Genomic DNA, 24,892 nt, shown 5'->3' on the forward strand with positions numbered 1-24,892 from the left:
TTTTGCTGAACACCTACGCTCTGTCCGCCAGAGAAGGCAGGATCTCCCGGTGGCCACACATTTTAATTCCACATCCCATTCCCATTCTGACGTCTATCCACGGCCTCCTCTACTGTAAAGATGAAGCCACACTCAGGTTGGAGGAACAACACCTTATATTCCGTCTGGGATATTCAACCTGATGGCATGAACATTGACTTCTCTAACTTCCGCTAATGCCCCACCTCCCCCTTGTACCCCATCCGTTATTGATTTATTTATATACACACATTCTTTCTCTCTCTCTCCTTTTTCTCCCTCTGTCCCCCACACTATACCCCTTGCCCATCCTCTGGTTCCCCCCCCTGACTTTTCTTTCTCCCTGGGCCTCTTGTCCCATGATCCTCTCATATCCCTTTTGCCAATCACCTGTCCAGCTCTTGGCTCCATCCCTCTCCCTCCTGACTTCTCCTATCATTTTGGATCTCCCCCTCCCCCTCCCACTTTCAAATTTCTTACTAGCTCTTCCTTCAGTTAGTCCTGACGAAGGTTCTCGGCCCGAAACGCCGACTGTACCTCTTCCTAGAGATGCTGCCTGGCCTGCTGCGTTCACCAGCAACTTTCATGTGTGTTGCTTCAAATTCTAGCATCTGCAGAATTCCTCGTGTTTGCGAGCTAAACAAGGGATATTGGATAGAAGTTTAACTTTGTACAAAACACCTCTAGCCCTTTGGAAAGGTCATGCTGCTATGCTGGAACGTTGAGGTCTGCAATAAGCCTCTCAGACCCCGGAAAGTGAGTCTCCATTACAAAAGATGCTACTTCCTTGATATTAATTACTAATTGGACTAGGTAATTTTCAATTATTGTTGCCTCTGGTAATCAGTGCAAACGAAGTTCCTTTGTTCACCAGTGTATTTGAGAAAATGCAAGACAATTACCAAAAGATTTGAAATGAGGAAGATCTGTAATGATACAGTGCTTATTGTCCCCTTCACAATATACCTAGGTTGAGTTGCAAAATGAGGGTCAGAACATTATTGCAAGCCCAGGTACATCTTTTGATATCTTGTGGTTATAGATGAGTGCATAATAAAGGTAATTGTAACACCTGTGCTGTGCTCATCTTATCACATGTGACTGGTTGTGAGAAAATCAAATTACATAGTACCACATGAGGTACTAGAAGAAACCCCAGGTATCTGAAAGAGCCAGTGAATAGAAAACACACTTCTAGAGCCAAGTTTCTTTATAGAAAAAGTATATGTGTAAACACACTGCTAAACTACAACAAGTTCTCTAAATTCACTTTTAAACAAGGTAAATATCATTCGGCACCTTGTCAAAGCCTTTACAAGTATAATATGTTCTTCCAGAAAATCAAATTCGGATCCTTTGAATGGAAAATAAACTTGTACATCCAACCATGTTAAATTCTCTACATCTGGAAGCATTTCATCTCCACACTGGTTCTTTGATCTGGGGTGGCTCGACATCTTGTTTGGATGAAATGCTAGGTCTTTCATGGAAGTTGATTCACAACACTTGCACAAAAAAAACCTGACCAAATCCCTTGGTATGACTTAACAGAACTAATTCCCGGTTACACGGTAGAGATCTTGAGCACTACTCTCCCTGCCAATATCCTCTTGCTATAGCTGATGCTCATTATAGCTGTAGCTTCAATAAATCTTTTATTGATACTGTCTCTCCTCCAGGGGTTTCACCCTGAGGATTTCCAGTAAGTAGGGTAGAGATGCTAACTACTAATTGCACTTAACAATATTTATCTTTAGTTAGTTTCTATAGTTTGCTACGTTTTCTGTCACTTGTCCACCCATGTCAGCCATGCCTCTTTCTCCCATAGCTTTTTTTAAGTTCTAAGTTCTCTCATTTTCTTTTAATTTGGTAAACCTCGTTTTCATTCTTCCACAGACAAAGCTTTCTAACATCTGTGGGTTTAATTAACGTAGGTTACACAATGCTACAAGCACAAAGATTCTACATAATTTGAACAAGCCAAATTAGTGTAAATTATAAATCACACATTGCAGAGTATGTAAGAGTTGATTCCTCCAATTCACTGGCCAAGAGAACAGGCTATTTTGGATCTGATATTTAAAAATGTGAAATAACTGGTTAAAAATCTGGTGGCTTCAACACCTTTTGGAGAACTGATCATTTTTTAAATATAAGAATTGAAGGTGATTTGATTGAAACTAAAATCTTGAATCTGAATAAAACTATAAAGATGAGATGAGAATTGGCTCTGCTAGATTGGAGAAACTGCATTAAGGATGTCAATAAAGAAGAAATGGCTAATATTTTAAAGTTTGCATGTAATATTAAGATGATGGAGGGAGGTATAAAAGGCCAATCAGAAGTGGCATAAAGTTAAATAAGCTTGGATCCAAGCTTAAGATGTTGTAGTATTGCTAAAAATGTAGTAGGCATGAGAACTGAGAACTCCTGAATTTGGCAGAGGACTAAGTCTATTTGGCAAAGGGAAGATAGTATACAGGAATAGTCCAGCAAAGTACATAAATGTTGTCTGTAGAAGCCTTTTACAGTCAGTCAGCAAAAAATTAGTGTCAATTCCTTGCAGTTGAGATGGGAAATGGCAGAAATATTTAAATCATAGAAAAGTATAGCTCAGAAACAGGCCCTTCAGCCTATCTAGTCTGTGCTGAACCATTTAAACTGCCTAGTCCCATCATCCTGCACCCTGACCATAGCCCTACATGCTCCTCCCATCGATGTACCTATCCAAACTTCTCTTAAACACATGCACCACTTGCACTGGCAGCTCGTTCCACTCTCTCACTCTGAGTGAAGAAGTTCCCCCTTGTACATTCCTCTTGAACATTTCACAGTTTACCCTTAACCCATGATCTCTAGTTGTAGTCCCACTCAACCTCAGTGGAAAAAGCCTTGCATGATCTTGGAATCTTTAAGAAATATTGAAGATGTATAAATTTATATCTTCAGAGTGAATAAGGACCAAAGACTAGGCTTTTTTCTAAACTACTTAATGGGGGTGAAAGATGGTTAAATTCTCAGGAGTTGGTGGTTATAGTCTCCTTGTGGGGCAGCTCCAGAGTCGACAGATACATTGATAGTAATCTTCAGAATTCCACAGACTTTAGATGTAAATTGGAAAGCAATTTGTGGAAAAGGGGAGGGTAATTTGGGACAGTTGTACTGAAAGGCTTGAATCTATTAAAGCAGTAGCATGTGCTTAAAGCAGGATTGGACAAGATCCACAAGGAATTGGGCTGAACAAATCTGATGTTGTAGCTAGCAGAATAATAGAAACAGATCTGGTATGTGCATGTAATTCCCTCATACCTGAAGGAGATTAAATTGCACCCCTCCCAGCAACCCAACTAAATGGCCCGCCTAACTTGTCCAATAACTGACCTTTCACCAGTACATTATATTAACATATAAATAAACTTGCTGTTGATTTTAAAGGTGGCCAGCAATGTGCTCTGTGAAGATTAAGCAAATGGATGAAGAGAGCAGGTAGAGAATGACATGAAAAATTACAGATCAATCAGTTTGCCAGAATATTTGAAGTTTTAAATGGCAAGATTGAATAGTGTTGGTCTTTAGAGGGACTGTACATAAATCACTGAGAAGTAATGTTGTTATCTTACAAGTCTCTTGAATATTGTGTATGAGTTTTTTGTCTGTACTAGTGATAGAGGGTGTATAACAAATAGTTGCAAGTGATTCTTGGGATAATGAAGAAGGATTTGGCATACTAGATAATACTTGATAGCAGGGCTCTCACAGCTAACGGTTTAAAAAGTTTGTCTGTTTGGCGAGGTAAGTGGGTGAGTAGACACATTTTTCCTGTTTCATTCACGTAGAATTAGATAGCATGCCTGCAGGGTTAGTGCTTTGTTCAGGGTGTCAGATGTGGGAATCCTGGGAGACTTCCAGCCTCCCTGATGGCCACATCTGCGCCAGGTGAACCGAGTTGCAGCTCCTCAGAGACCGTGTTAGGGATCTGGAGCTGCAGCTTGATGACCTAGTGCTTATCAGGGAAAGTGAAGAGGTGATAGACAGGAGCTACAGGAAGGTAGTCATCCCTAGGCTACAGGAGTCAGTAGTCATCCCTAGGCTACAGGAGTCAGAACACTGGGTCACTTTCAAGAGAGGGAAGGGAAATGCCCGGATAGTGGAGAGCACCCCTGTGGCTGTCCCCCTCAGCAACAAATATCTTGTTCTGGATGCTGTTGAGGGGGATGACCTGACGGGGGACGTCCACGGTGACTGGGTCTATGGCACTGAGCCTGGCGCTGTTGTGCAGGAGAGAAGGAAGGTGAAGAGAAATGCGGTAGTCGTGGGGGATTCCATAGTCAGGGGAACGGACAGGAGATTCTGTGAGCCTGACAGAGATACCCGCATGGTGTGTTGCCTCCCAGGTGCCAGGGTACGGGATGTCTTGGATCGGGTCCTGAATATTCTAAAGGGGGAGGGTGAGCAGCCAGTTGTCTTGGTACATGTTGGTACCAATGACATAGATAGGACAAAAGAGGAGGTCCTGAAGAGAGATTTCCAGGAGTTAGGAAGGAAGCTGAGAAGCAGGACCTCCAGGGTAGTAATCTCAGGATTGCTACCTGTGCCACGTGCTAGCGAGGGCAAGAGTAGTCGGATCAGGCAGATGAATGCGTGGCTGAGAGACTGGTGTAGGGGGCAGGGCTTCAGATTCTTGGATAATTGGGATCTCTTCTGGGGGAAGTATGACCTGTTCAAAAAGGACAGGTTACACCTGAACCTGAAGGGGACCAATATCCTGGCGGGAAAGTTTAATAGAGCTGTTAGGGAGGGTTTAAACTAATTTGGCAGGGGGATGGGAACCGGAATGATAGAGCGGAGGAAGGGGAAAACAGAAATAAATGTAAGATAGTGAGCAGTAAAGATGTCAGGAAAGACAGGCAGGTGATGGGGCAAATTTGTAGCCATTGGGATGAGTTGCAGTGCAATAAAGTTGCAGTGAAATCAAAGCAAAAAGTATCAAATACTGGTCTTAAGGTGTTGTACTTAAATGCACGCAGCATAAGAAATAAGGTGGATGATCTTGTTGTACAGCTACAGATTAGCAGGTATGATGTTGTGGCCATCACTGAGACGTGGCTAAAGGATGCATGTCTCTGGGAGCTGAACATCCAAGGATACACGGTGTATCGGAAGGATAGGAAGGTAGGCAGAGGGGGAGGCGTGGCTTTATTGGTAAGAAATGATATTAAATTATTAGAAAGAGAAGATATAGGATGGGAAGGTGTAGAATCTTTATGGGTTGAGCTAAGAAATAGCAGGGGTAAAAGGACCCTGATGGCAGTTATTTATAGGCCTCCAAACAGCTGCAGGGATGTGTACTACAAATTACAACTGGAAATAGAAAAGGCTTGTCAGAAGGGCAGTGTTATGATAATCGTGGGGGATTTTAACATGCGAGTAGATTGGAAAAATCAGGTCGGCACTGGATCTCAAGAGAGAGAATTTGTAGAATGTCTGCGAGATGGCTTTTTAGAACAGCTTGTTGTTGAGCCCACTAGGGAATCGGCTGCACTGGATTGGGTATTGTGTAATGAACCGGAGGTGATTGGAGAGATTGAGGTGAAGGAACCCTTAGGAGGCAGTGATCATAACATGATTGAGTTCACTGTGAAATTAGAAAAAGAGAAGCTGAAATCTGATGTGTCGGTGTTTCAGTGGAGTAAAGGAAACTACAGTGGCATGAGAGAGGAACTGGCCAAAGTTGACTGGAAAGAGACACTGGTGGGAAAGACAGCAGAGCAGCAGTGGCTGGAGTTTATGCGAGAAGTGAGGAGTGTGCAAGACAGGTATATTCCAAAAAAGAAGAAATTTTCGAGTGGAAAAAGGATGCAACCGTGGTTGACAAGAGAAGTCAAAGCCAAAGTTAAAGCTAAGGAGAAAGCATACAAGGAAGCAAAAATTAGTGGGAAGACAGAGGATTGGGAAGTCTTTAAAACCTTATAAAAGGAAACCAAGAAGGTCATTAAGAGAGAAAAGATTAACTATGAAAGGAAGCTAGCAAATAATATCAAAGAGGATACTAAAAGCTTTTTCAAGTATATAAAGAGTAAAAGACAGGTGAGAGTAGATATAGGACCAATAGAAAATGATACTGGAGAAATTGTAATGGGAGATGAGGAGATGGCAGAGGAACTGAACAAATATTTTGCATCAGTCTTCACTGAGGAAGACAGCAGGATACCGGACACTCAAGGGTGGCAGGGAAGAGAAGTGTGCGCAGTCACAATTACGACAGAGAAAGTACTCAGGAAGCTGAATAGGCTAAAGGTCAATAAATCTCCTGGTCCAGATGGAATGCACCCTCGTGTTCTGAAGGAAGTAGCTGTGGAGATTGCGGAGGCATTAGCGATGATCTTTCAAAAGTCGATAGATTCTGGCATGGTTCCGGAGGACTGGAAGATTGCAAATATCACTCTGCTATTTAAGAAGGGGGCAAGGAAGCAAAAAGGAAATTATAGACCTGTTAGCTTGACGTCGGTGGTTGGGAAGTTGTTGGAGTCGATTGTCAAGGATGAGGTTACAGAGTACCTGGAGGCATATGACAAGATAGGCAGAACTCAGCATGGATTCCTTAAAGGAAAATCCTGCCTGACAAACCTATTACAATTTTTTGAGGAAATTACCAGTAGGCTAGACAAGGGAGATGCAGTGGATGTTGTATATTTGGATTTTCAGAAGGCCTTTGACAAGGTGCCACACATGAGGCTGCTTAACAAGATAAGAGCCCATGGAATTACAGGAAAGTTACATACGTGGATAGAGTGTTGGCTGATTGGCAGCAAACAGAGAGTGGGAATAAAGGGAGCCTATTCTGGTTGGCTGCCGGTTACCAGTGGTGTTCCACAGGGATCAGTGTTGGGGCCGCTTCTTTTTACATTGTACATCAACGATTTGGATTATGGAATAGAGGGCTTTGTGGTTAAGTTTGCTGACGATACGAAGATAGGTGGAGGGGCCAGTAGTGCTGAGGAAACGGAGAGTGTGCAGAGAGACTTGGATAGATTGGAAGAATGGGCAGAGAAGTGGCAAATGAAGTACAATGTTGGAAAGTGTATGGTTATGCACTTTGGCAGAAAAAATAAATGGGCAGACTATTATTTAAATGGGAAAAGAATTCAAAGTTCTGAGATGCAATGGGACTTAAGAGTCCTCGTACAGGATTCCCTTAAAGTTAACCTCCAGGTTGAGTCAGTAGTGAAGAAGGCGAATGCAATGTTAGCATTCATTTCTAGAGGAATAGAGTATAGGAGCAGGGATGTGATGTTGAGGCTCTATAAGGCGCTGGTGAGACCTCACTTGGAGAACTGTGGGCAGTTTTGGGCTCCTTATTTAAGAAAGGATGTGCTGACATTGGAGAAGGTACAGAGAAGATTCACTAGAATGATTCCGGGATTGAGAGGGTTAACATATGAGGAACGTTTGTCCGCTCTTGGACTGTATTCCTTGGAGTTTAGAAGAATGAGGGGAGACCTCATAGAAACATTTCGAATGTTAAAAGGCATGGACAGAGTGGATGTGGCAAAGTTGTTTCCCATGATGGGGGAGTCTAGTACAAGAGGGCATGACTTCAGGATTGAAGGGCGCCCTTTCAGAACAGAAATGCGAAGAAATTTTTTTAGTCAGAGGGTGGTGAATCTATGGAATTTGTTGCCACGGGCAGCAGTGGAGGCCAAGTCTTTGGGTGTCTTTAAGGCAGAGATTGATAGGTATCTGAGTAGCCAGGGCATCAAAGGTTATGGTGAGAAGGTGGGGCAGTGGGATTAAATAGGATAAAATGGATCGACTCATGATAAAATGGCGGAGTAGACTCAATGGGCCGAATGGCCTACTTCTGCTTCTTTGTCTTATGGTCTTATGGTCTTACTTAGAAGCCAACACTAGAAGCTCAGCATGTTGAGCATCTGAAAATTTAATGTTTCAGGCTAAAGACTTTAGAGCTGGGGAAGATAAGTAAATAACTTAGTTTCTTAAAAAAATCAAGGTGTTATTAAATGATCTCATTGAAATGTGCAAAATTCTTTGGTTTATCTGGTGCAAACTGGGTGTTGGTGTAGGGAGGTTTTCTTGGCTATTGTCTGGAGGCAAAAAGTTGGTCACGTAGAACAGATAGGACGAAACTTCCAAGTTGTGAATCTTGAGGTTTGTAGTAAAAGGGTGTGGGCATGGTTGTTGAAAATATTCAAGACATTCACGTTTTAATAAAGGAATTGTGGAATAATACTAGCACAAAGTCTTGCTGAGGTAGAAAAGTTGATATTCCAATTTTGGAACAGGTAGAGTAGACTGCAAAACTAACTCCTACATCTTAGGCCGGACGTAGCACACCTCCCCCCAACATAGCCAGCCGCACATCTGGAACTGACAGTACAACCAAGACGCCAGGCCACTTCTGTACAAATGGAGCCTATTTTCTCACCAAGCTGTTCATTTTACTGTACCAGCACTCTGGGAATAGTCTTTACACCAGGCAATAACTCAAGAATGTGTCACACCCAACATCAAAGCTGCCTCTGAATAAAGTTCTAAAGTAGCCGTTTTAATTCTGCCCATTTTATACGTTCAAGACTAAAGTACCTCCCTGCTCCTGTACTCGAATCCTCTCGCTATAAATGCCAGCATACCATTCGCCTTTTTCATCGCCTGCTGTACCTGCATGCCCACTTTCAATGACTGGTGTATAATGACACCCAGGTCTCGTTGCACCTCCCCTTTTCCTAATCGGCCACCATTCAGATAATAATCTGTTTTCCTATTTTTGCCACCAAAGTGGATAACTTCACATTTATCCACATTAAATTGTATCTGCCATGAATTTGCCCACTCACCCAACCTATCCAAGTCACCCTGCATCCTCTTAGCATCCTCCTCACAGCTAACACTGCCACCCAGCTTCGTGTCATCCGCAATATGATGGCATCTTTTAAGAAACTCTTAGTTTGGTGCATGGCGCTTAGAAAAAGGGAAGTCAATGCGGTGTGGAAATTCTAGGCAGCTTCTAGAGTAGGTCACATGGTTGGCACAACATTGTGGGCCAAAGGGCCTGTTATATGCTGTAGATTTTCTATATTCACACTGTTGCCTAGTTTTGCAACAGACTTGCTGCTTTGGGCAGTGAGAGTCTGAAGGCAAGTCTGTAACTGTAGGTCTTTCTGTGGAAATGTGTGGAGCACTGGTTTAGCAGTTCTAGCTCATGTACCCAAATGACTAATTTGAAAAGTGATAAGCCACAAGAGAAAGTGCACTCCAACAGAACGCTCAGCTGAAAGCTGTGGAATATATTAGTAACTCTTGTAATTCATTCCTGTGAATCTATATTCAGTTTGTTTCTTCATAAACCATGCTGTAACCATGGCCTGGATCTGGACTCTAGTTGGTGACTGTAACATGTATTAATCTAATGATTTGTCACAGCTCTCTTATTGCTTCAGAGCAACTGGTAAAACTGTACATAGGAAAAGTCTCAAAATGCCAAAGGAAATCACAGCTCAGACAGCATCCATGGAAAAGAAAAGTTGATATTTTTGGTCAAGACCCGTCATTTATTGTTTGACAGTAAATTAAAGTTCTAGCATATCTAAAAAGATTGTTATTTTTTTCTAGGAACAGCTTTGATTTGGCTGCAGAACTACATGCTAAGCTGTTTCAGTTAGCAGTTTTAAAGCTACTTCAAGATTTTGCCCTGAACGAAGACTGTATCCTGACTTTAAATCAAAAATGGAGAATTCTTTTGTGTTTAAAAGCTGTTCCTTGTTTGTCTTTGTTCCATTTATCTTCAGTTGCAGAATTTTACGGTTGCTTTCTTGTAGCATGCCTTGTGTTCCATGGAGTAGAATCAGTTAATCTTGTTTAGATCTTGGTCCCATGATCTGCAGTCCTATGATGACACTGCTGACTGTTTCAATGGAGAACAGCTGTATTGCTACAAATTGGACAATTAAAAGGGCAACAGCTACAAGTAATGCATGCAAATTTTGTGCAAATCTTGATAGCTACTCAGTTCTTTTAAATTGTTGATAATCTAAATGATAACGAATCTAGATTGACTTTTCTGTATTCTCAAACCTTTAGCTCTTGCTGAATTATACTTCCTTTTCTTGCTCAGTGCATCCCTACCACAAACTTTATTTTTATATTAATCTTCATTGATAGATGTGCTGCATATCTGCAGACTGTAATAGCAGATTTCTGAATACTTCTGATTTAGCTGTGCATCTTGCTTAATTGTAATGTCTTCAGATTGCATTGGGACACAAATGTATTCCAGATTTAATGTTGGGAAGGCACACTGTTTGCATACAGAGCCTTCAAGCAAATTGGATGCTTCAAGCTGCTTGTAAAACTGTTGGCATCGAAGCAGGCGGCAGACCACATGATTCTTGAATAACCATGTGACCAAAAAGCAGCATTTCTGTGCCCAAATGTCTGCCTTGCAAGCATCTGGCTCGTAGAACTTGTGTTTGTATTCAATTCTGTTGTGAAATTCTCCAATCAAAAAGTGTGGACAACGGCCGCGGGAGTGGGAAACAGTGCAGCATGTTTCAGATGGTGGTGTGGAGAGAAAGGGAGAGAATGACACGAGTGAAATTTTGATTTGCCTTTTTTTTTTGCTTGATACTTTGTAGTACTCAAAAGAAATCAACTAGAACAGAAAAGGGAAAGAATAAACTTGAGAACTACAGTGGTATCTGTGGAGAGAAAGGAACAGTTAGTGTTCTGTCTTGACCCTTGACCTGGACTTGGGGGACAGAGGGGATATAGCCGGTATAATAATGTAAAGGGAAGGGGGTGGAAGAAGAGCTGGCAAATGATAGGTGGGTCCAGACAACAGGTAATGGGCATATGGGTCCTCATCACACCAATACCCCATCTAGGTCTCTTTCTGTCATGCCCACCCTACCTAATTTTATTTCATTATTCACCTTCCTCTCCTATGAGAAGTCATCTGAGCCTTTTGCTTCCACTTATCACCTCCCAGTATCTTGTATTTCTACCTTTCCCACATCCATCTGCCAATCGCCCTTCAGCTGAATTCTCCCCTTCCCCCTCGGCCCACCTGGCTATCTCGCCAGATGAAGAGTCTCACCCAGCGTGGTCCATGGCTACGTGAAATACTTCCAGTTACCCTTTTCCACATCTGGAATTATGACAAAATAAATCCTAAGCAGATGACTACTGCTGAGGTGGATCAAAATGCCATCAGTTGGCTGGAGATGATGTTTGGGCTTGCTTAGCAATGCTGCCAGCAGCCTGTGTGAATGCTATAGCTCAGCTGACTGCCCAGATCTCTGCCTGTGGTGGTGGCATTCTTGAAATTTTGTCCATTGATCTCCAGAGATGTTGATTTGAGCTTGCCACGATGCACCAAACACTATGGCTATTTGACTTCCTGCAATTTCTCTATATCATTATTAATCCTGAATTGACTCTGGCTTCTCCTTCCTATTGTGTTCAACATGTAACTGATTTAATACTTCCATTATCTAAGTTTTTATAATTGATCACCAACAGAGACATTGAATGAAGAATCCAAAATCCAAAGGGATGTTTACAGTTCCATTAGTAATATAATTTGATACTGTTATTGGGTGCTGGTTAGTGTTGTTTTTGGTGAAAACAAAATAATTGTTAAAATCTTTTTTCCAGGGCAGGAGCGGTTTGGTAACATGACTAGGGTTTACTACCGGGAGGCAGTGGGAGCTTTTATCGTCTTTGATGTATCCAGAGCATCAACATTTGAGGCAGTTTCGAAATGGAAAAGTGATCTTGACTCTAAAGTGAGGCTGCAGAACGGGAGGCCAGTGCCTGCGATCTTACTGGCAAACAAATGTGACCAGGCCAAAGACGGTCTGACCAGCACTTTGCCCAAACTGGATCAGTTCTGTAAAGAGAACGGCTTCATTGCCTGGTTCGAGACGTCAGCAAAAGTAAGAAAATTTAATTTTTGTGGGGGGGTTGGGGTGGGTGCTGGTGCTTGGTATTTAAATATGGACCCTAAGCTCCTTGTTAATGTCGCACAGGAAGATCCTTTGGCCGAGGATATCTGTGCACCATGCTGAATTAAGCCATCTCTTCTGTCTGTTCATGATCACCTGTCCATTCCCTGCATATTCCTATGTTAATAGCCTCTTAAATGCCCTTTATGATGGCTGCTTCCACCACAGTTCCAGGAACCCGCCACTCTGTTTTAAAAATAACACACATTTCCTCCTTAAGCTTGCTGCTCTCATCCTGATTACAGTCTAGTCCTTGACATTATTATTTGGTGGGAGGAAAGGTACTGACTGTCTACACTATTTGTGCCTCTCAGAATGTTTGTAAACTATCATTTAATGTTGTCCCACTGTTTGAGAAAGGCATAAAAATCAGGAACTTGTAGGCCAGTGAGCCTGACATCAGTAGTGGGAATGTTATTGGAAGATATTCTGAGGGACCGGATATGAGTATTTGGATAGACAGGGATAGTCATCATGGCTTTGTACATGGTGGGTAGTGTCTACCCAATCTAATAGTTTTTTTTTGAGGAATTTACCAGGAAAGTTGATGAAGGCAAGGCAGTGGATGTTGCTTACATGAACTTTAACAAGGCATTTGATAAGGTCCTGCATGGGAAGTTGATCAGGAAGGTTCAGTCGCTTGGCATTCAGGATGAGGTAGTAAATTGGGTTAGACACTGGCTTTGTGGGAGAAGCCAGAGGGTGGTTATAGACGGTTGCCTGTCTGACCTGAGGCCTGTGAGTGGTGGAGTGCTGCTGGGTCTGTTGTTGTTTGTCATCCATATCAATGATCTGAATGATAATGTTAACTGGATCAGCAGATTTGCAGATGACACCTAGATTGAAGATGTAGTGGACAGTGAGGAAGACCATCAGAGCTTGCAGCAGGTTCTGGATTGGTTGGAAAAATGGACTGAAAGAGGACAGATGGAATTTAATTCAGTCAAGAGCGAGGTGTTGCACTTTGGTTGGATCGCCAGGGTAGGCCTTACACAGTGAACAGTATGCACTGAGGATTGTGGTAGAACAAAGGAATCTGGCAATACAGGTGAATAATTAATTGAAAGTGCAATCACAACTAGACAAGATCGTAAAGAAAGCTTTTTGCACATTTGCTTCATAAATCAACGTTCTCTCCATAGGAAGTGGGATGTTATGTTGAAATTGTACTAAGGTGTTGGTGAGGCCCAATCTGAAAGATTGAAGATTTGGTCACTTCCTACAGGAAAGGTATAAATAAGGTTGGAAAAAGTACAGAGAATTTGAGGATGTTGCTGGGATTGGAGGACTAAGACATAAGGAAAGGTGGAGTAGGTTAGGACTTTATTCCTTGGAACATAGATTGAGGGGAGATTAGATAGAGGTATACAAAATTATAAGGGGGTATAGATAAGGTAAATGAAGGCTTTTTCCACCGAGGTTTGGTGGGACTATAACTAGATAATGGGTTAAGGATGAAAAGTTTAAGAGGACCATGAGGGGTAACTTTGCACAGAGGTTGTGAGTGTGGAATGAGCTGCCAGCACAAGTTGTGCATGCGAGCTCAATTTTCTACTCAAGTTTGGATAGGTGCTTAGATAGTAGGGCATGGATCCGGGTGCAGGTTGATGGGCTAGGCCAGGGGTCCCCAACCTACTTTGCACCACGGACCGGTTTAATATTGACAATATTCTTGCGGACCGGGGGGGGGGGGGGTGTTCAAGTAGGGTTAAACTCACCTCAACATGTCTTTTACAATTAGGGTTGCCAACTTTCTCACTCCCAAATAAGGGACAAAAGTAGCAGTCAAATCCTGGGACACTTTACCCCAGGAAAGACTACCATGACCATGAAGCCTTGCATGGGCACCTGTGTGCGCATGCACGTACATGCCGATTTTCCCCCCCCCCCCCCCCAATCGGGTTTGCTTTCATCTTCCCGACTGTACTGTGCATACATTATCTCTACTTCATATAGGCTGTGCATTTATCATATCACTCCTGCTTTTACTATATGTTAGTGTTATTTATTTTCGGTTTTATGTGTTATTTGGTATGATTTGTTAGGTTATTTTCTGGGTCTGGGAACACTCAAAAATTTTTCCCATGTAAATTAATGGTAAATGCTTCTTCACTTCACGCCATTTCAGCACGAAAGGTTTCATAGGAACGCTCTACCTTAGCGGGGGAAATACGGGGCAAGGGCGGTCCCATATGGGACAAACCAATTTAGCCCAATATACGGGATGTCCCGGCAAATACGGGACAGTTGGCAACCCTATGTTCAAGTTCAACAGTGCGTGACAGGGAATGAGGAAAGGTGCAGCTGACTCAAATCGCTTCCTCGCGGCCTGGTGGTTGGGGACTGCTGGGCTAGGCGGTCTAAATGGTTCAGCAGGGACTACATCAGGGTTCCCAACTTTTTTATGCCAGGGATCCCTACCATTTAACTGCTTTTTGGAGCCCCTGGACTAGACGATCCAAAGGGTCTGTTTCCATGATGTATTTTCGTATGATTCTATCAGGTCTCCACTCTGCTCTGACACTCTACTTCTTAAAACAAAAACCAAACCAAGTTTATTCATCCTCTATAGATTATAGGCAAAATGGATTCTGCAGATGCTGGAAATCCAGAGTGACATGTGCAAAATGCTGCAGGAACTTGGGAGGTCAGGCAGCATCTATGAAGGTGAATAAAAGTTAACGTTTTGTGCCAAAATGCTTCATCGGGACTCGAAAGGAAGGAGGAAGAAGCCAGAATGAAAGTAGGGGAGGGGAGGAAGATGAAGGGGAAGGTAGGTATCAGGGGAAGGGGGGATGAAGTGAGAAGCTGGGAGATGATGGGTGGGGACAAGTAGAAGATTAAAGAAATATGATAAGAGATTAGACCATGGAGAAAGTAGAACATAGGCACCAGAAGGGAGTGATGGGCAGGTGAGGAGGAGAGGAGCCAGAACAGAAATGGAAAAGGGGACAGGGGTTGGAGGGGGTGAGAAATTACTGGAAGTTGGAGAAATTGATGTACCTGTTGTCAGATTGGAGGCTACCAAACAGGATGAGGTTTAGTTCCTTTGAACTGAGGGTGGCCTCCTCATGCCCACTAATACCTTGGAATATGGAGTGGCATTAAAATGGTTGGCCACCAACAAATCCTCTGTTATGGATGGAGAGAAGATGCTTGACAAAGTGGTCTCCCAATCTATATCGGATTGTCATAGAACACCACAGTACAGAAGCTGAGCTTTTGTCTAACCATTAATCTGCCTAACCCCATCGACCTGTACTCGCATCATAGCTGGCTGTAACCCTCTCATCCAAATTTCTCTCAAATGCTGAAATTGATCCCACATCTACCATTTGCACAATCCACACCTTCACAGCCTTCAGAGTGAAGAAGTTCCCCCTCATGTTTGCCTAAACATTTTACTTTTTGCCTTTAACCTATGACTTCAAATTGTAGTCTCACCCAATCTCAAGTGGAGGAAAAAAAGCCTGCTTGCATTTACCTCTAACCTTGTATATCAAATCTCTTCTCAATCTTCTGTATTCTAGGGAATGAAGTCCAAACTTGTCCAACTTTTCCCTATAACTCGGATCCTAGCAACATCCACGTCAATTTTCTCTGCTCATTTTCAATCTTATTTACATCTTTCCAAAAGGATGGGTGACCAGAATTACATACAATACTCCAAATTGGGTCTCACCAATGTCAACATTTCAATATAACGCCCAACTTGTATACTCAAAGCATCACTTTATAAAGGCCAATGTGCCAACATTTTCTTGGACATCATCTACATGTGTCACCACTTCCAAGAAACTATGGTCTGTGTTCCCAGAGCCCTCTTCTACTCCACTCCTCAGTGCCTCACTGCTGACTGTGCCAGTCCTACCCTGGTTGGTCCTCCCACATCTCAACACCTCACCCTTGGTCTGCATTAAATTCCAACTGCTATTTTTCAGCCCATTTTTCCAGCTGGTCCAAATACCGTTGCAAGCTTTGATGGTCTTCCTTGCTATCTACTAAACCTCAAGGTTGGTTGGTCTGCAAATCTGCTGATCCGTTTAACCACATTATCATCCAGATCATTGATTATAGACAATAGGTGCGGGAGTAGGCCATTCAGCCCTTCGAGCCAGTGCCACCATTCACTGTGATCATGGCTGATCATCCACAATCAGTACCTTTTTCCTGCCTTCTCCCCATATCTCTTCACTCAGCTATCTTTAAGAGCTCTGTCTAACTCTTTCTTGAAAGAATCCAGAGAATTGGCCTCCACTGCCTTCTGAGGCAGAGCATTCCACAGATCCACAACCCTCTGTGTGAAAAAGTTTTTCCTCAACTCAGTTCTAAATTGTCTACCCCTTATTCTTAAACTGTGGCGTCTGGTTCTGGACTCCCCCAACATCGGGAACATGTTTCCTGCCTCTAGCGTGTCCAATCCCTTAATAATCTTATATGTTTCAATCAGATCCCCTCTCATCCTTCTAAATTGATTATAGATGACAAATAACAATGGACTCAGCACTGATCCTTGCACTTGCCTCACAAAGAGACCAGAGTGGGGAACAGAAGAAGGGAGGGATTTTTTTTAAACTGGAATGAGAAATTGATGTTCATGCCGTCGGGTTGAAGGATACCCACGTAGAACTTTGGCTACTTGCAGGGATAAATGCTGGAAGGGAGATTAGTGGGGAGGAATGAAGGGACAAGGGAATCATGGAGGAAGCAATTCTCTGTGGAGAGTCAGGGGTTGGGGGGGGTTAAGATGTGTTTAGTAGGATCCGTTTGAGGATGGTGGAAGGTGCAGAGGATGGTGTGTTGGATGCAGAGGTTCATGAGGTGGTAGGTACGGACAAGAGAAACTTTCACTGTTAAGGCGGCGGGCAGACGGGGTGAGTGCTGATGTTTGGGAAATGGGGGCGATGTGGGTGATGGTTGAGGAAGGGAAACCCTATTCACTGAAGTAGAAGAGCATCTGATTTCCTGGAAGGGTGAGCATCATCCTGGGAAGAGATGCGGCAGAGACAAAGGAACTGAGAGTAGGGAATATCATTTTCAGAGGAGACAGAGTGGGGGTGGTGTAGTCATGGGACTCCAGCCTGGAATCTATTTGCCCAGGAGGAGGTGGTGGGTCAGCTGATCTCACAGCTTTTGTTGGACAGTTCGGATGTCTTCTAACATCTCTTGTGATGTCTTAAGTCATGTCTTGGTTACTTTAATTTCCCTTGAATCATTGAATTATTCAGAATCTATCCTCTCCGCTGACTGTAATCATACTTTTTTTTTAAAAAGCCCTCAGACTACACGTGAGATTAATGAAATAATCTGAAGTTGATTTGCTTTGGGTTGTTTAAAAAGGCCTGCACTTTGTTTTCGGGGTTCAAACCACCCGACTAAACTCAACAAGGATACTTGAGGTCCTAATCTTTTCTGTGGCTAAACGTAGAAATGGGGTATTTTTAAAAATGAACTTACTAAATTGATATAAAAGTCTATTGGAATAGATGCTGCCTGGCCTGCTGCGTTCACCAGCAACTTTTATGTATGTTGCTTGAAATTCCAGCATCTGCAGATTTCCTTGTGCTTGCGTTACTAAATTGATGTATCTTTGTTCCAGAAATAGCTGAAGAACAGTGCATTTGGCTCTCGAGACTTTCATGCCACTGAAGTGTTCCATAGCTGTGACCTTCAGCCAGAGGCTCTGATTGGGGTTTTTAAGTTGTAATGGTTGGGTCATGTTAAGTTTGACGTCATGTTAGGTCACGCTTCTTGTCAGGAGCTTTACTTTAGTCTACCCTGAGGAAATGTGGAAAGAATACTGTTATTTGATCAGTTTGTAAAAGAGACCAGAGCCTTGTTAAAGAACGAGTCCTTGCAGGTTAACTGCCTGGGTTTTTAGGAATGTGGTGGTGCTGATGTGAGGCATGCTCTGTGCATGTCCCAGCAATTCAACGATCTTGCTGGTCTAACAGGAGAGAGATCTAGTATAGTAATATTCCGCTTTGTACTTCACTGTTTGTTTTTTTCTGGTTTAAGGGAAGAGACCAGGTTATTTGCTTGTCGGGGGTGGGGGGTGGGGGGAATGCAGTGTTGCGGTGGTGTTGCTGGGAGAAGGTCCTGATTTTCTGTTCACTATTATTGTGTGCTGAGTGTTTGCTATTGGAAAATTACATGGAGTAAATACAACTCTATATCCTTAAACATGGAACAGTACAGACCCGTGGACCCACGATCTTGTGTTGATCTTTTAACTTTCCAGGAATAACCTAACTCTTCCCTCCCACATAGGCACATGGATGAAAGAAAAATTAGAAGGCTATCGAAGAAATGTCCCTAACGTATCTTCCTCTACCACCAACCCTGACAGTGCATTCCATGCACCCACCACTCTCTGCGCATGTATACTAAACAAAATCCTACTGATATTCCACCCTCCCCCCCCCCCCCCACCATACTTTCTTCCATTCACCTTAAAATTGTGCTTTCATTTATTGGCCATTTCTGCCCTGGGGAAAAGTTGGTGGCTGTTCACTATCTATTCCTTTTAAACACCTCATTCTCATTTGACATGGTCCCTAATCCAGGCAACATCCAGGTAAATCTCATCCTTGGTGAAAAGCCTCTTTATCATTGACTGTGGCACCATTGATCCTTTTGTTTTCTAAGTGTGAACTTGTATGTACATCCAAGGCTTTAATTAAATAATTTCAGTATGCTGTAAACCCCAACCTCTAGGAAAGATCATTGACCTCCTATCTGTGAACTTCCCATTAGCTACTCGATGCTAAGTTTTCTTGCCATTGATGCTTTAATGTCACTAACTACTATCAACTTCTCTTTTATTGCAACTTTTTATTATAAATGTCCAAGAGTATTATCGAATACTTGACAAGCTTTCAGAATCTGGAACAAGTAACTGACCTCCAGGTTCAAAGACTTTAAAAGTTTGTCTTGTGGGAGGAGAGGTTTATGACCTTTGCAGCTGAAACTTGATAGTCAGTGGTCAAATAACTCAGGAATAATTGGCATTTCAAATTTGAACTTGCCCATTGTTTTGAAATTTAACTTCTGAAATCTTTGCTTTGTTAATGGAAGGAAATGATTGCATTATCACCTTTGACCTAGTTACAAATCTTACTGATTGAAATAGTTAAAATGTTTTGCACAGTGAGTAGTTCATGAACAGTCACGAGATGGTGCTCCAGTTAAATACTATTGGATCACAAAATAAACCAATCCATGCATATATTAACACTCAATGAGAAAGAAAAGCAGCATAACTTGTCTTGGTTGTGATGCTCATGGGCTCCTCTGCATCCATTTCTGCTTTATAGAACTCTAAACGGCGTGCGCGATTTCAACATGGTGAGTATTCCTTCAGCACTTCAGCGATTCTTCTGTAGTACAGACTGGCCACTTCTTAAATGTCAGTACAGTTCTTCACCCCCTCTTCACTTTTTCTACCCCCCCGCCCCCCCAAACACACAACCTAGCTCCTTTATTTAGTGCTTGGTCAATTGCCTCTGACGATGACCCTCACAAAAGGACGCTCATGTGTATAAATAGTCTTTATACTTGGGGTAGCTACCAGGCTGGTGTATTTATTTACATTAATTTTTTACCAAGATTTGCCGCTCCCCATCTGGGACTCCTGGAGAATTGTGGGATCTTGTATAACTTTTTATGGTTAGTACAGGAACTAAATTTAATGGCAATGCTTCAAATGATGAACTGGGGGGGGGGGGGGAGTGTGAAATGAGTCTGTCATTGGAAACGGTATCATTGTGAATGGTGTCCTTTTATTCAAAATGGTATCTCCAGATCACCTGTGGTCATCTTGGTTCTCTACAGGAATTGAAAGACTGATTTGAATGATCACAGATGGATGTGGGGTTTTTTTTTGGAGGGGGAAGGGGTTAATTTGTTAAGCATTTTCTAACTGCTTGAGTTTTTTTTAAATGTTTGTTTGCACTTTGTTTTTGAGGACAACATCCGCATTGAAGAATCTGCTCGGCTCTTGGTGGAAAACATTATTAATGCGGAAAGTGATGCAGCTCCTGCAGATCCTGAAATCATTTCATCGCAACAGCTCTCACAGAGTAACAACACTGGCTGCTCTGCTTGCACAAAATAAAGCTGGGTCTCTGCCGTGGGGGAGGGCAGGGGTTGGTGGAGAAATGATGGACTTCGGAGAATTCGATGTAGAGCTTCCATGGATGAGCAGCTTACTCGGTGAGGCACTGGAGAGTGACCACTGCATGTAGTCAGTGCCTCATACCAGCTACAAGAACATTTGGGTTGGTCTTTTTTACCTCCATAAGCAAGTCTATATTGATCATATCCCCATTCTGTTAGTGTCATCTGGAACTCCTAATTGATGCCTCAGCTAAATGTTTTTTTTCCCTGCTTGATTGGGATTGACAATAACACCAGGTCATAAGATGGAAGACAGTATGAGATTTTGTTTTCAAAATGGATCTAGACACTTTACTGATTCAGTGTTCTGGGTACTGATTTTATTGGAAGAAAATCTATTTTAAATGATCTGCACTTCCCTTTGATCCTTTCCCCCACTTGCCCTCCTCCCCAGTCTACCAGATCTATTCTTGTGACGTGTATATTGCTGCTGCTTTTTTTTTTGGCTGCCTACCTTTTCTCCTTGAGTAAGTCTCAGTGTCAGAACTACCTCTGGCACTCCTGCACTACTAGAAAGGAAACTATTTCAGTTTCTCGTCCACTTATCCTAATTATTTGCAAATGAAGTACTCTTGCCATCATTGTGAACCTGAGCGATGGTCATTCAGCTTCACATGTTGATTGCGTCTTGGTTTTTATACACCACTTCTATGGCATCGTGTTGCTTTTTCAGTCGTGTGCAATAAGAGGTGGTTTTTGGAAAGTAAGAAGTCTGTTTTTTCTTTCCCAAAGTTTTTCTGAAAGTATCTACCTCTCTGCCAGATTCACATTTTTGTGCCGTGGCCAAACTGCAGCTTTCCTATTTTTGTTAGCTTGTGATCAATTGACGGTTTCAAAAACAGTACATACACTTGTATTATGTCCTTCGCCTGCATCCCAGTTTGTTCTTGCCCACTAAGTGGAAGAGAGTGGTAAACAGCAATGGCCATCTAGTGCAATTTTGCAGAGGATGTTCGAGTCCGTACTGATGACGCTCAAATAGAACTTGAAGTCTAGTGGTTATGAATTCACACCCAATAGTGAAAACTAAACATTGATTTTCTTTATGGTTCACTGGTCCTGCTGCTTCTCTGCACACTTTAATAATTGGTTGTGTTTAAGTAGAATCACTATTCTATTTAATATAGATGAGGGTCTAGATAAGTGTTCGTGCTTTTTTTTGCAGTCGCTCCTTCCCACTCTTCACTGTCAAGGTAACTGCTGGTATCGAATTGCATGTGAAAGGTCCTATTTCTCCACCGAGCTGTCGTTGGCATATCCTAACTTGGATAATTTGGGACTTTGTAATGTCTCTGTATTTTGTTATCTACCACATTCTCCTGATTTGATATTTCAGGAAACTGTATGAGTACAATTTATTTATTAATAAACTTGCTCTGGTTAAACCTGTAGAGTTGATTCCACTTCTGATGTGCTAAGCATTAGTTTTAATTTTCAATACATCAACAAATGCAAGTTTAAGGTGCAGGAGCACTGGACTGGCAACCAGATCAAAGCAGTACATCATTGTCATTATAGGCTGGGTCCAAAGCAGTGCAGTCCTGTTAAAAATCAAGAATGCTGTTGGGCATTTAAACAATGAACAGGAGGATATGGCACTGATCATATTCTCAGGCCTGAGTGCAGAACTCGACTCTACAGATTTTGCAACAATCTTTAATTAGAAGAGCTGTGTTTTTTTTCCACTTTTAGTCTTGTGATCCCAACCATCTCAAGCAGACAACTAATTTCATTCAATGATGTCAGGAATGAGCAATACATTGGCCACAGCAAGAACACCAGGATTTGGCCTTGCTCTAAACATTACAAAGAAATGCAAAAAATGAAACCTGCTGGAGCAATGAGTCAGCAGCCTGACTAGTTGTGTCGCGTGCTGCCTTCGATTAATGTTTCATAATGAACAATTCCATGCTCAAGGCCTGAGGTAATGTTTGTCAGCTGTTAGCATTCATAGCTCTTTTGAGTTATGGCATTGTCTGAACTTGCACCAGCCTGGCTGGAGGAAATTGTTATTAACCAACATTGTAAAACATCTTTTCAGTGACTCTGCTAATGCTGAGCTTTGCTGGCCCTGTTGCAAACCATTTGGGAGTAAAGCAACACACAGAAGCTGCTGAAAGAACTCAACAGAAAAGGCAGCATCTTTGGCGGGGAGGGTGGGGATTATAGCCAATGTTTGGGCCGAGATCCTTTAGCAGGACTGGGTAGCCTATTTCATGGGTAGACTGTCACTTATTAAGATTAATTCCCCTTCAATTGATGCATCATAGCTGAATGTATACAAATGAAGTCATCTTTGGGAGCTCCTACCACTTCTCTTTCATCCCTGGGGGCCTAGGAATGTGACCATTCCTGTAATATAGGATATTACAGTATATGTGTAGCCAATATTTTTTCCTCCCTTCACTCAATTAGTATCGATGTCCATTAGGGCTGGTGATCTGCTCTAATCTTGCTATTGACTCTGTGTCAAATTTTGTCAATCCCTTGAATTACTTTAGGACATTCCTGTGTCTAAAATTATCTATAATCAAGTTGGTTTTGGAGCAGATTTTGGTCTTTTGCCCTGTCATTTCTATTTCTAGTGTGGTGACAAAGTTGATGTAGAATTTAGCTGTAATTCATTGGGGAGTTTTTTTCCCCTCTACTTCAAAAAAAAATATTGTTCTATAATCATAAGATGCAAGATAAAAGGCTTCTGTTAAAACTTTCACATTTCCTGTAGTATAATATTATCAGTGCCTTGTGACTACTATAGTTGACTCTTAGCCAATCCAAGATATGGAGGCTGCTTTCTAGCAATGCTGCCATCCTGACTGATCTTAAACTGTTGACACTATTTTAACTAATAGAAAAAAAACAATATTTTTGTTGCTAAATGTGCGTTTAACTCTAGAAATGTGCAAGAATATCCTCTGTCAATATCTTCAAGCACATAACAGCCCAGTCATTTCTGGATTGCTGCCTGTGCCAAGCACCAGGGAGGGTATAAACAGGATGATCTGGCCGATTCATGCGTGGCTGAGAAGCTGGTGCAGGGGAAGGGTTCTTGAATCATTGGGATCACTTCTGGGGGAGGTATGACCTGTACAAAAGGGATGGGTTGCATCTGAACCCGAGGGGGACCAATATTCTCCCGGGCAGGTTTGTTGGAGCTGTTGGGGAGGGCTTAAATTAATTTGGCAGGGGGGTGGGAACTGGAGTGAAGGGACTTCAGGATAGGACAAATGGTTAAAAAAAGGAAAATTGGCATGCTGTCAGTCAGGAAGGGCAGGCAAATAATGGGACAAAATTGCAGCCAGCAGGGTGAGTAACAGTGCATTAGGGATGCAGAATGAAAAAGGGGAGCAAATACAGCACTTAGTGTTGTATCTCAATGCGTGGAGTATTTAAAAAAAAAAATGTGGTGGATGATCTTGTGCATTTACAGATTGTCAAGTATGATGTTGCGGCCATCACTGAATCATAGCTGAAGGGTGGTTCAGGTTGGGAGCTGATTACACATGGTATTGAAGGGTTAGGAAGGTGGGTGGGGGCAGGGGGCATGGTAAAGAATGGCATCAAATCAGTAGAAAGATGTGACATAGGATCGGAAGATGTTGAATCCTTGTGGGTTGAGTTCAGAAACTGCAAGGGTGGAAGGTCCCTCTGGCAGTTGTATACTGGCCTCCCAACAGTAGCTGGAATGTGGACCACAAATTACAATGGAATAGAGAGAAAGTGTGTCAAAAGGGCAACGTTATGATGGTCATGGAAATTTCAACATGCAGGTCAATTGGGGAAAATCAAGTTGGTAATGGATTTCAAGAGTGAGTTTGTTGAATGCCTGCCAGACTGCTTTCAGAGCAGTTTGCCATTGAGCCTACTCGGGGATCAGTTATACTTGACTGGTGTTATGTAAAGAACTGGAGCTTAAGGTAAAAGAACCCTTAGGAGGCAGTGATCACAATATGATTGAGTTCAACTTGAATTTTGATAGGGAGAAAGTAAAGTCTGATATAGCAGTATTTCAGTGGAGTAAAGGAAATTACCATGGGTTGAGAGAAGAGTTGACCAAAGTAAATTGGAAAGAGATGCTGGCAGGGATGATAGCAGAGCAGCAATGGTGTGAGTTTCTGGGGAAAAAATGAGGAAGGTGTAGGATAGGTGTGTTCCAAAAATGAAGAAATACTCAAATGGCAAAATAGTACAACCATGGCTGACAAGGGAGGTCAAAGCTAATGTAAAATCCAAAGAGGGGGCATACAACAAAGCAAAAAATAGTGGGAAGATCAGAGAATTGAGAAGCTTTTGAAAACTGAAAGAGCAAGTAAAAGAATCATTAGGAGGGAAAAGATGAAATATGAAAAAAAAACCTAGCAAATAATATTAAAGTGGACCGTAAAAGATTTTACAAGTATATAAGTAAGTAAGTAAAGAAATAAATAAATAAATGTGTGGAATGGGCTGCCGGTGATGGTGGTGGAGACGGATACGATAGGGTCTTTTAAGAGACTCCTGGATAGGTACGTGGAGCTCAGAAAAATAGAGGGCTATGGGTAACCCTAGGCAATTTCTAAGGTAAGGACATATTTGGCACAGCTTTGTGGTCCAAAGGGTCTGTATTGTGCTGTAGGGTTTCTATGTTTCTATTATCAGGACTATAGTGGATATAGGACTGCGAGAAAATGAGG

At 42.3% G+C, this 24,892-nt stretch overlaps 1 protein-coding gene across 1 annotated transcript in view; it reads left to right on the plus strand.

Moving 5' to 3' along the window:
• LOC140204235 (ras-related protein Rab-38-like) overlaps positions 1-21,565 on the plus strand; it is a 35,913-nt gene extending 14,348 nt beyond the window's left edge. The window contains exons 2-3 of the mRNA XM_072270776.1: positions 11,692-11,972; positions 20,008-21,565. Of these exons, the coding sequence (XP_072126877.1) occupies positions 11,692-11,972; positions 20,008-20,157 (431 nt within the window). The 3' untranslated portion in view covers positions 20,158-21,565. The remainder of the gene's footprint in view (positions 1-11,691; positions 11,973-20,007) is intronic.
• Positions 21,566-24,892: the final 3,327 nt, after the last annotated feature.

This window comes from Mobula birostris, chromosome 10 (genome assembly GCF_030028105.1).
Source record: "Mobula birostris isolate sMobBir1 chromosome 10, sMobBir1.hap1, whole genome shotgun sequence".
Lineage (NCBI taxonomy): Eukaryota > Metazoa > Chordata > Chondrichthyes > Myliobatiformes > Myliobatidae > Mobula > Mobula birostris.